The sequence below is a fragment of the Strongylocentrotus purpuratus genome, unplaced genomic scaffold (genome assembly GCF_000002235.5).
Source record: "Strongylocentrotus purpuratus isolate Spur 01 unplaced genomic scaffold, Spur_5.0 spur5_scaffold_16, whole genome shotgun sequence".
NCBI lineage: Eukaryota > Metazoa > Echinodermata > Echinoidea > Camarodonta > Strongylocentrotidae > Strongylocentrotus > Strongylocentrotus purpuratus.
Window position 1 is genome coordinate 12,792,310 of NW_022145601.1, and position 12,146 is coordinate 12,804,455.

Here is a 12,146-nt window from a genome sequence, read left to right on the forward strand (position 1 = left end):
GGGTTAGGGTTTCAATAGGGTTTTATGTTAGGTTTAGGGTTAGGTTTAGGGTAGGGTATAGTGTTGAATCCAGGGTTGAAGTTAGCCATTCGATTAGTGTATGAAATTTACAGCGGAGCAATTGTCGCCGGAGCAAATGTCATGGAATCTCCTCAGATTGTGTTTTTTTTTGGACATTTTTTGTTTGTTTATTTGTTATGTGGTGTAATGAATTTGTATCATTTAGTAGCCCTAAGTTGTACAGTACCTTTTTACAGAGGATATCTTTCATAGCAATGAAATAATTTTTAATTTTTATCGCTTTTTTAAAGTAATACGTGTATAACAATTATTTCAATGTAGTTTATTACATTTGTGATTTTTATGTACAATGTATTCAAGCAGTATAACTTTTATCCTGAGTGCCACAGGAATATACATACTTATTCTCTAATTGCCTTACCTTTTGTATCATAAACTTATAAGTATTCAAGTGCAGAATTGATGGCTTTGGGTGCATTTTGTGGAGCTTTTATGGGCCAAATGGATCAAAGAATATAGTGCGCCATTAGAAAATTGCAAAGAATGAAGGATTGTGAATGTTAAAATGGGCGTCAACACTTTTATAATATTGTTATAGTATTGTGTGTTGAATACTACTTACACTGTAAGTCGGGATGCTTTTTGATATGCACATGCGTAATCTAACCAGGGAATCTCTGGCTATTAATCCCATCTATAAAACTATTGACTGCTTTAGAAGGCAATGGTTTTAAAACTATTGCCCTGAAGTGATCTCAAAACTGCGCCATGCCTTGATTTAGAGTCGAAGGGCACAGTTCAGTCTCAAGATCACTGAGAATCAGTGGTTTTAGCCATGACCTGAAAATGCAGTCAGTATATGAAGAGTTTAATTCCAAAGGAGCTATTGCTAAATCTATTTTTGTAACTTTAGAGAAAAAAGGATTTGTTTACCAGATTTTGTACAGGTGTTTATGGAAAAGTGATATTAGAAGGTGCATTTTTTTATAATTGCTCCCAAAATTTAGGTAAATACATTTGTTGAAAGACAGGTACTTAATTGAATACTGCTCTGATATCCCTAACTCAATTTTCATCAAAAGTGGATTTAGCTTCTTTTGGAATTAAACTCTTCATAATTCATATGTTTAGTGATCTGCATCCCATGTTCTTAGAATAGTGAAATGTTGATTAAATCGTTCTGCCCATTTCCATTTGTATTGGTGTCATTCCTGTATTCACTTCAAAAGGATCCATGCGATCATTCCTCTATATTTGTGACACCATCTAATATTCCATTTTTATGTCTGAAGTTTTTAACAATTACTACTGTTACAAATAATTGTATTTCCATAGTCAGCATGTGAATTGCATACATTGATTGTTGGTAGGTAGGACAAACAGTGTGGTATATTGGCAATATGTATATATTCACTGTCACTATGACATTCAAAATTCTTCCAAAAATATGATCATGTATCTTGTATGTAAATAATCTGAGACCATTGATTGGTTCAAGGGAATGTACTTAATGATGTTTTATATATTAGCAGGTCACATTTCTAGTTAAGATGGGAAAAATGAAGAAATGAAGAATTATTATTTGATTTTGAGACTTTAATGCTGATTTTTAGAAATCTTATATGTGTTGAAATCCATTCTGTATTTCAACACAAAGGGACTCTGTTTAGTATGTGCAGTGAAGTTTGAATGTTGTGATATATTTAGCATTCTATCTATGACCAAAAAAAGACCAAATGACAGTGAACCACAAAGAGGGTACATGTTTGGCCGATGTGCTTAATTTGAGATGTGACAGATGAGATAGATGTATTGTATTGCAGTTGTCTGAACCTTAGTTTCACACATTTCTTGAAAAATGCACAAAGGTTAAAGTGCTAAAGATTGAAATATTTTCCTTTTCTTACTTGGCAGATCAATTTCGATTGAGACAATACAGCCCAGATTCAATAAACTGTTTATGCAGGTTGTCAAATGAATACATAGACTATAGTACTTATTGATGACTAGGCTTAGTAAGTTTTTATGAATATGAGCCAAGAGGGTGTTTCATAAGGCTGTGCGTAAAGTTACGCATGACTTCACAAATGACTTGAATATGAAGAGCTAAATGGGATTCTCAAATGCTTTTAATTGCATAAGTTTAAATGCAAAGTGTCTTTTTGGCTACAATTTAATTGAAATTATGGGAAATACAGTCACTCTTTTTTTAAATGTCAGAAAAACATTTGTAACGTCATTTGTAACTTTACGCACAGCTTTATTTAACACCCCCAGGCATCTAATACATGTTCATGTTTATGTAGTCGCATGGATCACGTGAGCAAGTCGATCTGTATTTTGTAGCACTTGGTGGTCTGCAATGTTTCAGATGCTGCTTCCTTAAATATAAGCAACTGTAAATGAATTATTGTATTTACCTTTTACAAGGAACTGTATTTAAGACCAAATGTAAGCTGTATGTATTAGCTGTTGCTGTGTCTGGCAGGCCTTGGGAAAGGTTTCGCATCATTAGTAACTGTAAGCTACTACAGAAGTAGTGTACATACATGTAGGAACTGAATAAAATGTGCACTGGTACATCATTCTAAGGGAGTGTGGGTAGGAGGGTGGTAGTAGTGTGAGTGTGTGTGTGAGGTCGGTGGGAGGGTGGGTGAGTGGGTTTAAGTGTAGAGGAGTTGGCCTGCTGGATACAATTTCAGTTTCTTTGACTTTGGTTTTTCCGATGGGTTTCCATCACTCATTCAGAGTTTTCTGGACCATGGAATCCAGTGGGATTCATTTATGTATCTATTTCATACGTACTGAACATACACTTTATGATGTGACTTGGTACAGTGTGTTTTTATCAAACTTTGTGATGGATTAGTCTACTTTGCTGCAATTTTAACAGTCTTTCACTTTCCTCCATATTGTTCATCAAATCTACAAATTATATTCAATATCGCATTCATGCTGCACATTGTGTAGAGTAGTACTGTGTCTGCTGAATACCAGGGCCTTGTTTCATAAAACATGTTCTCAATAACAAATGCTAAATTTATAGGACTACTTTGCTCTCAGCCAATCAGATGCTACGATTTCAGTAGCTTATAACAGGGATTGTAACTTGTTATTGATAACATGTTTTATGAAACAGGGTTCTGAAGGGTGTCAAAGCCTAATCGCACCAATGAGAACAAAGATGGATTTAAAAACATGATGGAAACAAGTTGTTCTGGAGTAGGTTTTGAGTTGGTTCGAGTCTGGTTTTGAGTAGGTTTCTAGTTAGTTTGAGTCAGTTTTGAGTCTGTTTTCAGTCGCTTTTGAGTCGGTTCAGTCATGTGAATACATGTTATCTTGAGTTCTGGTAATGGAATTCTGTTGTAATTGAACTATCTAAGAAGATGTCAATGATTGATCTTATGTTAAATACAAGTAAGGTGAACATCATGTACTATTTGGTTTTGAAAATCCTCAAAATTGTAACATATAGACTTTTCAAATCTTGCTAAAATCACAATTTAAAGCACTGGAAAAAGATCCGCTGGGTAGGACAACACACATGCGTTGTATCAGAAATTGATCCAAAGTGGTGAATTTCTATTCATACAGAAATTGTAAACTTTTATGGAAAAAAATTGCATGTGGGTTAGGGGGATGTATTCCCTACTCCCCTTTCTCTTTTGTCAATGTTATCTTCATCATGTATAATGCCTTAATGACTGTAGACCCTCCTGGCTCTTAGCAGATAAATAAATGGTTCCTTTGAGACTTTTCTTTCTTCAATGCTGTGTGCTACTCAACTAAATTTTTGTTAATAGATTTATCTATTTGATTGTATGATTAAATTGATTTATAAATGTACCATGCTACTATCTGAATGCTGTGAAATACATTGTACAGGATGCAGAAGAAATGACTAATTTTAAATTTATATCAATTTTTAGTATATGCATTTTTTAATAGAAAATAACTTGTTTTATCTTTATTTTTTGCTTCTCACATTAGGTGAGGAAATGTAATTTAGATATATTTTCTTGTCTTGAATATTTGAGTATTTTTGCAGTCACTGCTTTCTGATATATGGAACACTTGGTTAAAACAGATCTTTTTTGTAGTTTGTAGTTGTTTCTTGTATGTATGTATGTAATTTTTATTTTTATTCACTGTAAATGTAAGCACTTTGGGCCTTATGGGAAAAGCGCGGTATAAGTAATAATAATAATATTAATAATATAGTGCTAACCAACAAGCACAATATCATAGGATAAATGCATACATGTAGATGTTAAAGATAGTACAAAGAAAAACATATCAATGAAGAGCTAAAAAGTTGCATTATGAAGCTTAATTAAGTTGTTGCTCATATTAATTGAGCAACTGACCATTTATTCACGCATGTAATCAAAATTTCTCACAAACAAAATTGAGGGTTATCTTGCACCAATCCCTTTCATGTGTACTTTGGTCAATCTATCAAAATGTGTATAAAATGTGTTGTATCTATGTTGAGGCTGGTCCAAATGGACAGTGGGATTAAATAACTTTGTAAATATTCTTTTACATTTTCAAAGAGGGTGGTTTGTAAATATCTCTGTACTCAGTATGTTCCAAGTACTAAATGTAATATCATTTTTTTAATTGAAATAATGAATTCTACATGTATTAGATTAGGAGGCTGTGGTGTAATGGGCTTTTTAATTTCACTCTAATATTCCTTCATAATTTCCATATGTACGTATTGAAATATAAGGCAGGTGCATTATTATGGTTAACTTATGAAATATATCTTATAGCAGTTTTTTTCTATTTTTTTTATTTTTTTTTATATACTGCCAAGTATTTTATGGTGTCAAATTATACTGTTGCCAATATGTACGTGGAGTTGGTATTCTAATAGTTATCATCATTGAATAATGAGATAATGTCTGGTGAAATGTTACCTGTATCTCTTTGTAAAACCAAAACATTATTCAAATAATTTCATTTCAAAATATCTCCAAGCCAAAAAGGAAAATGTCAGATTATTTGAATTTTTAAAAGATATTGCAATCTGTTTGTTTGACAACTGTGTTTTTCCATCATGTTTTGTAGTTTAACTGTGAACAAACTTTTTGTTGAATTTGTATAGCTGACCATGTCACCGTGTCACTTTGTCTGACTTTAAACTTTGTACGTGCATAGTTTAATATTTTACTGCCTGACACAGAAGCACTTTGTATTTCAAAAAAGTCATGCTCTAAGGAGGTGGGAATCTTTTTAAATGTCTAAGCTCCTTGGATAAACCACTGCTCAATTCCTTTTGTACTTTTTACAGCAGTTACCACATTGAATGTTCTAAAATGTTTTGTATTCCAGTACAGATGAAGAATTTGTCTCTTCTTTTTTTAAATTGTGGTTTTAAATATAACACCAATTTCTTTGTAAATTTGATTGTTTTTGCTTCGTTCTTTGATGTGTGAATCTCATTTCTCTGTTGCAAGTCTTTTTTGTATTCATTGATTTTATTTCTGAAAGCTCCAATTCTTTTTCGTACATAACATAGTTTATAATCAAACCGCAACATAGTTATAACAAATCTTTTTTATCATTTGATAAACAAACATAAATACAACATAATTCATTATTCATTATTTCACAATATATTATGACGAAAATATATCACAATCACATAGAAAGATATAAGCGCACTGCACAGTTATTTCAACCCCAAAACTAGAACAAAACAATGCGTTTTTCTGAAAAGACTGAATACTTAAACAAATATTTTTTTTAAATAATGAGTTTCATATTTCTCAATATTATTATACAGAATTGACATTTTGAGTTTTTTAAAATTAAAACATGAACTATCCCAAAACCCTCTCCCATCCTTTCCTCCTCTCTAACTCCTTGGTCTTATCCCCCTCTCCCCTCCCCCCTCCCCTCCCCCTTCCTTCTACTTGTGTGGATAGGGCATGCATTCTGGTACAGGTTTCTTTACAATGTCGAAATGACTTAAGCTGTTGACTTCGTTTCACCTCTACCTCGCTTTCCCTTAAACTTCCCAGTTTTCCCATTTTCACTGATGTGGGGGAAATTTATTTCTCACCAATGCCAATTTATTTTCCTCCAATTCAACTTCTTTGAAACTGTGTTAAATTTCATCCACGGTTATACATAAACTCCATTCTCTTCCCATGAAAATCAAATACTTTACCAGAATTAAAAAGTGATTTACCAATTGCTCCTGTCCTTGATCAATTCTGCAAGTCTGCACATGATGATCGATATTTGAATCTACCGTTTTATGCCAAACATTTCTATCAAATTCAAAATCTCTTTCTCTACAAGTGTAACTCTCCAATCTCTCTCTCTCCCCCCCCCCCTCTCTCTCTCTCTCTCTCTCTCTCTCTCTTTCTCTCTCTCTCTCTCTCTCTCTCTCTCTCTCTCTCTCTCTCCCCTCCCTCCCTCCCCCTCCCTCTCTCTCTTTCTCTATCTCTCTGTTACTCATAAAACTGTATTATTTGTACCACAGTATGAATAAAAAGCCTTATTATACCGGTTCTGTTATTGATAATAAACAATGATTGTCACGTAACTTAACACTGATCGGTCCTGTTATATAATGTGGATGAAATGAGAATTGAAAAATTGACAGGGGGGCCAGAGCCGAGGATGCGGGAGGGGTCCAACTTCTTTTAACGCCCCACTGCACTAATAGCTACTTAATTGCGTCCTCTACACTGAGCAAACGATGCCTAGATAATCGGTGCCTGTTGGTCCCCTATGATCCCTTTTTCGTACATTAATTGAGAGCTGATTTTATGTGATAACCACCTGTCAGTGACCTTGCAGGGAGGTCTAATATCCCTGGCCAAACTAGTGCAGACGGGCTTTAAGTTTATTACTCCTTATCATTTACATTATCTCTATCTCTTTCTCGATCTCCTTCGGATCGATATTTGACCGAGGGGCACATGTACCCACGTCTCCTATGCTAAGTTATTTCTCTGTCATTGCTGAACAATAGCCCATAGGAGCCCCCCCCCCCCCCCCCGTTCCATACTGTTTCGATTCTTTATTTTAAAACAAGTTTAGGGCTAATTAGCTGGTGTCAAAGTCCGAAAAACATGCATACATGCTGTGCAAATAAAGAATACATATCTGGCTGCATATAATGACTATGACTATGATTGGACGTTTAATTACAATCGACGTTATTTTGCCCCCCCCCCCCGCCGTACCAAATTCCAGGGTACTTTTCGTATTGTATTTATTAACTGCGGCTAAAAATAACACTTCCGAGTTGCGATCAACGTTCCTTGTGCATTATATTACGCCTGCTGCGTAAAAGGTACGGATAATTATACTCATTCATTATATATCTCTCACATTTTAATGCCATCATAGTGTGAGCTATAGCTAGCGCTAATTCTACATTAATATACTTTTTATAATATATAGTATAATTATGTACGAACCAAATATGATTTGACCGTTGCATGATGCCCCTGATGATATGTTATATGGATATGCCCCGTTGCTTGAAGTTGTGTGGGGTGAGCCGCGACATTGACGTTGAACGTGCGTGGATATATAGTAGGACGACTATACGATACCACACTGTATTATGTGCTCTTCTACCGGTGTATACCGTATCCGATTTTAAAGGCCACTGACAAAGTGTGTAGGACGTATTTTGTATTATTTTATGGAATACAAATACTTCTTTTTGATCGCTTAGACCCTATTCGCAGTTTGCATGGCAAATGAATTCATCAATATTGAAATTGTAGACCTATATTATCCTTTCAATCTTAAATATAAGCACAGCCCGGAGCCGACTAAATATGTACAATTTATTATGACAGATAGGGATATAAAGAGATCAATTAAAGAGCTAAGATGGGAAGACAGACAGATCAAGAGGGAGTAGCAGGGAAGGGAGAGAGTGAGAGAGAGAGGGGGAAGCCGGGGAAGAGCGAAGAAGCGATCGAAAAAGTGAGAGAGAGAGAGAGAGAGAGAGAGAGAGGGAGAAAGAGGGAGAGAGAGAGAGAGAGAGAGAGGGAAAGAGAGAGAGAGAGAGAGAGAGAGAGAGAGAGAGGAGAGAAAGGGGGAGAAGGGGGGAGGGGTGCCTAACTAAAGGTAAAGTATGAGATAATTGGGGCGGGGTATTGGACTGTCAACAAAAATCAATGTTGAAAGAATAGGGGAAATATAGGGCGTAAAGACACTGCGCCAATAATTATGTTTGATTTCATTCGAAAGAATATCATCCGGCAGTCATGTCGACTGCACTCGTGCACTTAAGGGACAATTTAGGCATAATTTCCAATCCCCCCCCCCCCCCCCCCCCCCCCATCCATCTGACAGGCCAAGACGCAGTCTTGATCAAGGCAAAGACGCAACTCCGTGACGCAGCTATAGGGTGTGATTCACTATCGCAATGGTTTTGATTCGTTCGAAAATCAAGGTCGACGGAACGCTGGTGTAACAAATCATTCAATGTAGTCATACCAGTGAGCGGGGAAAGAACACTGGGTTGATCTTATAGAGCAGGGGGTGTTTCACAAAGACTAAGATAGAAAGTTTAAGTTGGACTTAACTATGGCAGGCCGTTCATGCCAGCTAGTTCCTCTAACCATTCCTGGTATTGGTTTCTCAAGGGGCATATAAATTGTGATCACAAATCTACAGAATTTCTTTTTTGATAATTCATTATTGAAGGAAAAATATTATCTAAAAGATAATTGAGAGACCAATAGTGAGAGCAACCAGTGGCATGAACGGCCTGCCTTAGTTAAGTCCAACTTAAAGCCGATCTTAGTCTTTGCGAAACACTCCCCAGGTCATCAGTAGCCTTTTCTTAGCTTTCTGTGATATGAAATGTTTTAGCGCACTGGCCGGTGACGCCTCCTGTACAGCCAGCGTAGTTTAATATAGACAGTACAAAATGTTTGTGTAGGCATAATTATGACAAAATTATTGTTGACGCACGCGTTCAGTTGACGTATGAAGTTGTTCATCAAACACCACGATAGCCTTGTTTGAAGTTAATGATTGCATTTCTTGTCTTTATTACTTACAGAATCATCGCCTAATAAGTTTCTATAACTAGAAGCATCATCAACTAAGAAGAGCAACATGCGTCAACCTTATATTCCAGCTCTCCTTCAGATGTTTCTTCTAATATGGGCGGGTCAAGACGTCAAATCTGCCAATATTCTGATGTCAGGATTGGTCGGCAAAGGGAGCCATTTTCTTTCCCTCGTTCCGATTGGGAAAAGACTGGTAAGGCAGGGGCACAATGTCACTTGCCTCATCATGGATGAATACAAAGAGAGAGCTGACGATCCCGAGCTTAAGAAATACTTCAACTTTGAGATATACAGAAACACCGATCCTCACTATACAACTAAGGAATACTTCCAATTTGTCTCGGATTTAGCCTTCAACGATGAGGGCGGGTTGAGAAGCTTCGGCAAAATGATGTACTTGTCGAAAGAACTTCTCCGCAAGTCTTGTCTTTTTGTCTTGGAAGATAAGGAGATGATGAAACGTCTTGAGAAGATGGATGCCATGGTGAGTGACGTTAGTTGGCTCTGCAGTAGTGTGATAAAGCTCTACTTGAAGAAACACGCTAATTCTGATATTCGTATCATTTTAAACGTACCCAATACACCAAACGCGATGATCTTAGACCTTGCCGGATCTCCGGTTAATCCGGCCTATCAACCAAGTACGATGTCCGGCCTCACTTCAAATATGACTTTTATCGAAAGAACAATCAACACAATATCTACTGCCGTTTTCCGCTCTTTTGGCAACCAAATGGGGTCTTACTTTTTGTCATTTGCAGAACAGTTTGACTTGGAAGATGAAATAATGGCGATGGGTCCGCCAGCGGCAGATTTGTTCCTGGGGAATTTTGACTTCGCAGTTGAATTTCCCTTTCCTATCACCCCGAATGTTATCCCGGTAGGAGGTGTAACTGCGGAAGCACCAAACGACCTTCCTCAAGAACTGGAAGACTTCATCCAGAGTTCTGGAGATGACGGGATTGTGGTGTTCACCTTGTCAACCTACTTCGCGTCTGTCACGACATCCAGACCTCACCTACTGAAGATGTTCATCGATGCGTTGGCTAAGCTCCCCCAGAAGGTCATCATCCAGCTCAAGGTCATGCCCCAGTACGATCTCCCGCCAAACATTAAAGCGTTGCCATGGCTACCTCAGAATGACCTCCTGGGTCATCCCAAAACTCGGCTCTTCATGTATCATGGCGGAAACAACGGCTTCTACGAAGCGGTGTACCACGGCGTACCCATCGTCGTCGTACCGTTCATCGCGGATCAATTCGACACCGCGGTCAAAGTCACGTCGCATGGGATGGGACTGCAGCTCGACAAACGTACGCTCAGCGCCGACTACATTCACAAGCACGTCGCGGAAGTGTTAGGAGACGAGAAATACAGCTTAGCAGCCAAACGTCTGTCCACCATCTTAAGAAGTCGACCAATGGAACCAGTTGATCGAGCTGCCTTTTGGATCGAACACGTGATCAAACATGGCGGTGATTATATGCGATCCCCTGGGAAGGATCTATCGTTTATCCAATATAATTTGATCGACGTTTTTATGTTTTTGATAGGAATCGGGGCACTTCTTTTATTCGTATTCTACAAGATCGTGCGCTGTTGCATTTCGTGTTGCTGGGGAAAGAAAATTAGCCACAAGAGTAAAAGTGACTGAATTAATTTAATATATGACCTAAAATGTTGCCGAAAAGTTGTAATATATTTTTCATATACCTTTTCATGAAATGATTGTGATAATATGATTAATTCTTGACAGATTAGATTAATCTTCTCAGAACTTTGTTGATCAGTCTAAACTGTCATAGAGATTGATAAAAAAAAAAGTTTTTAGAAGATTATAAACTTCTTCTTTTTGAAATAAAGAATAAACTACATTGTCACAATCATTTCATTAAAAAGAGGTAAGAAAAAAATGTTCCAACTTCACGGGTGACGGTTTACACTATTATTTAAAGTCATTTTCATCTATCAACGTTAAGCCTGGTCAAGATCCTAGTTTTCTTTGTGTTAAGCCAATTGCAAGCTATGCGATACGACTTCGAAAGAATTGCAATAGCAATTTGATAAGAATAGTCCAACGTATGTAAAATCTTAATGACCGAGGATCTGAATAAGCATATGATTAAGACAATTTTAAAGGATATGCTTCCTTGTAAGAGGAGACACTAAATGGGCTCAGAACCGTTATTATCATCATCATTATTGCAACCTTCATTATTATTAAAGAATGAATTACATCCAAGCAGTGTTCATTTTCATAGCAGTACTCTCAGAATACGAACGTGCATCGTTACTTTGATCAATGTCTAACGTGCTTTTGTTGTATTATTTTGTTTTGGATCTTGCTTTGTAGTGGAGCCAAATAAATGAGAAAAAGAATGAAATCGACTGTGTTTCCTTTTCACGGCGAACGAAGGAAAACGAGCATGATATCAAATAGACCGTCTGACTATTAGTAAAAGGGGGTGTTTGTGGTGAGAGGGCGTTTGTGGGATATCGAGCTAGCAACTTGGGAACAGAGAACGAGAAGAATGTGCATCTTTTCTTTTCAAAGTGCTTTCGTTGTAATATATTATTTTAGATGTTGCTTTGTAGTGGAGCCGAATAAATGAGAAATGAAATGACATCGGCTGTGTTTCCTTTCACAGCGAATGCCGAAAGAAAATGAGCATGATTCAAACTCTGTCTTCTGATATTATAGACTTTTAGATTAATTTGCACGTCGACATAGTGGACTGCTACGTGTGACGTACTTTTAAGGCAATGTGACGTCCTTTTAAAGCACTGCCAGTGCCTTAAAAGTACTTCACACGTAGCAGTCCACTATGTCGACGTGCAAATCTAAAAGTCCCTATCATTGAAAGTTGGCTTGTTTATGGGAGGAGGGCGTAGGTCGAATATCGATCGAGCAACTTGGGGGCAGAAAACGCGAACATAATAATGATTTTCTTTTATAAGTCTCTCTAAGATATCGTTTGCCCATTGAATAAATTGAATAGAGGAGATCGTTGAGCTGTACACCCAGCCCAACAAAAGAAAATCAATTGTAATAACGCACTCGTC

At 37.0% G+C, this 12,146-nt stretch overlaps 1 protein-coding gene across 1 annotated transcript; it reads left to right on the top strand.

Annotated features, from left to right (window-relative positions):
* The first annotated feature begins 646 nt into the window (after positions 1-646).
* On the top strand, positions 647-10,737 carry LOC593640 (UDP-glucuronosyltransferase 2C1). The gene is made up of 2 exons (XM_030987406.1): positions 647-2,340; positions 9,273-10,737. Exons 1-2 carry the CDS (start codon positions 2,132-2,134, stop codon positions 10,735-10,737), a joined length of 1,674 nt encoding a protein of 557 aa, XP_030843266.1. The 5' UTR covers positions 647-2,131.
* The last annotated feature ends 1,409 nt before the right edge of the window (positions 10,738-12,146 follow it).

Coding starts and splice junctions, on each gene's coding strand:
- LOC593640 (XM_030987406.1), top strand. CDS start 2,132: ATGGGATTCTCAAATGCTTTTAATTGCATAAGTTTAAATGCAAAGTGT. Junction 2,341..9,272: donor TATGTAGTCGCATGGATCAC/GTGAGCAAGTCG, acceptor GATTGGGAAAAG/ACTGGTAAGGCAGGGGCACA.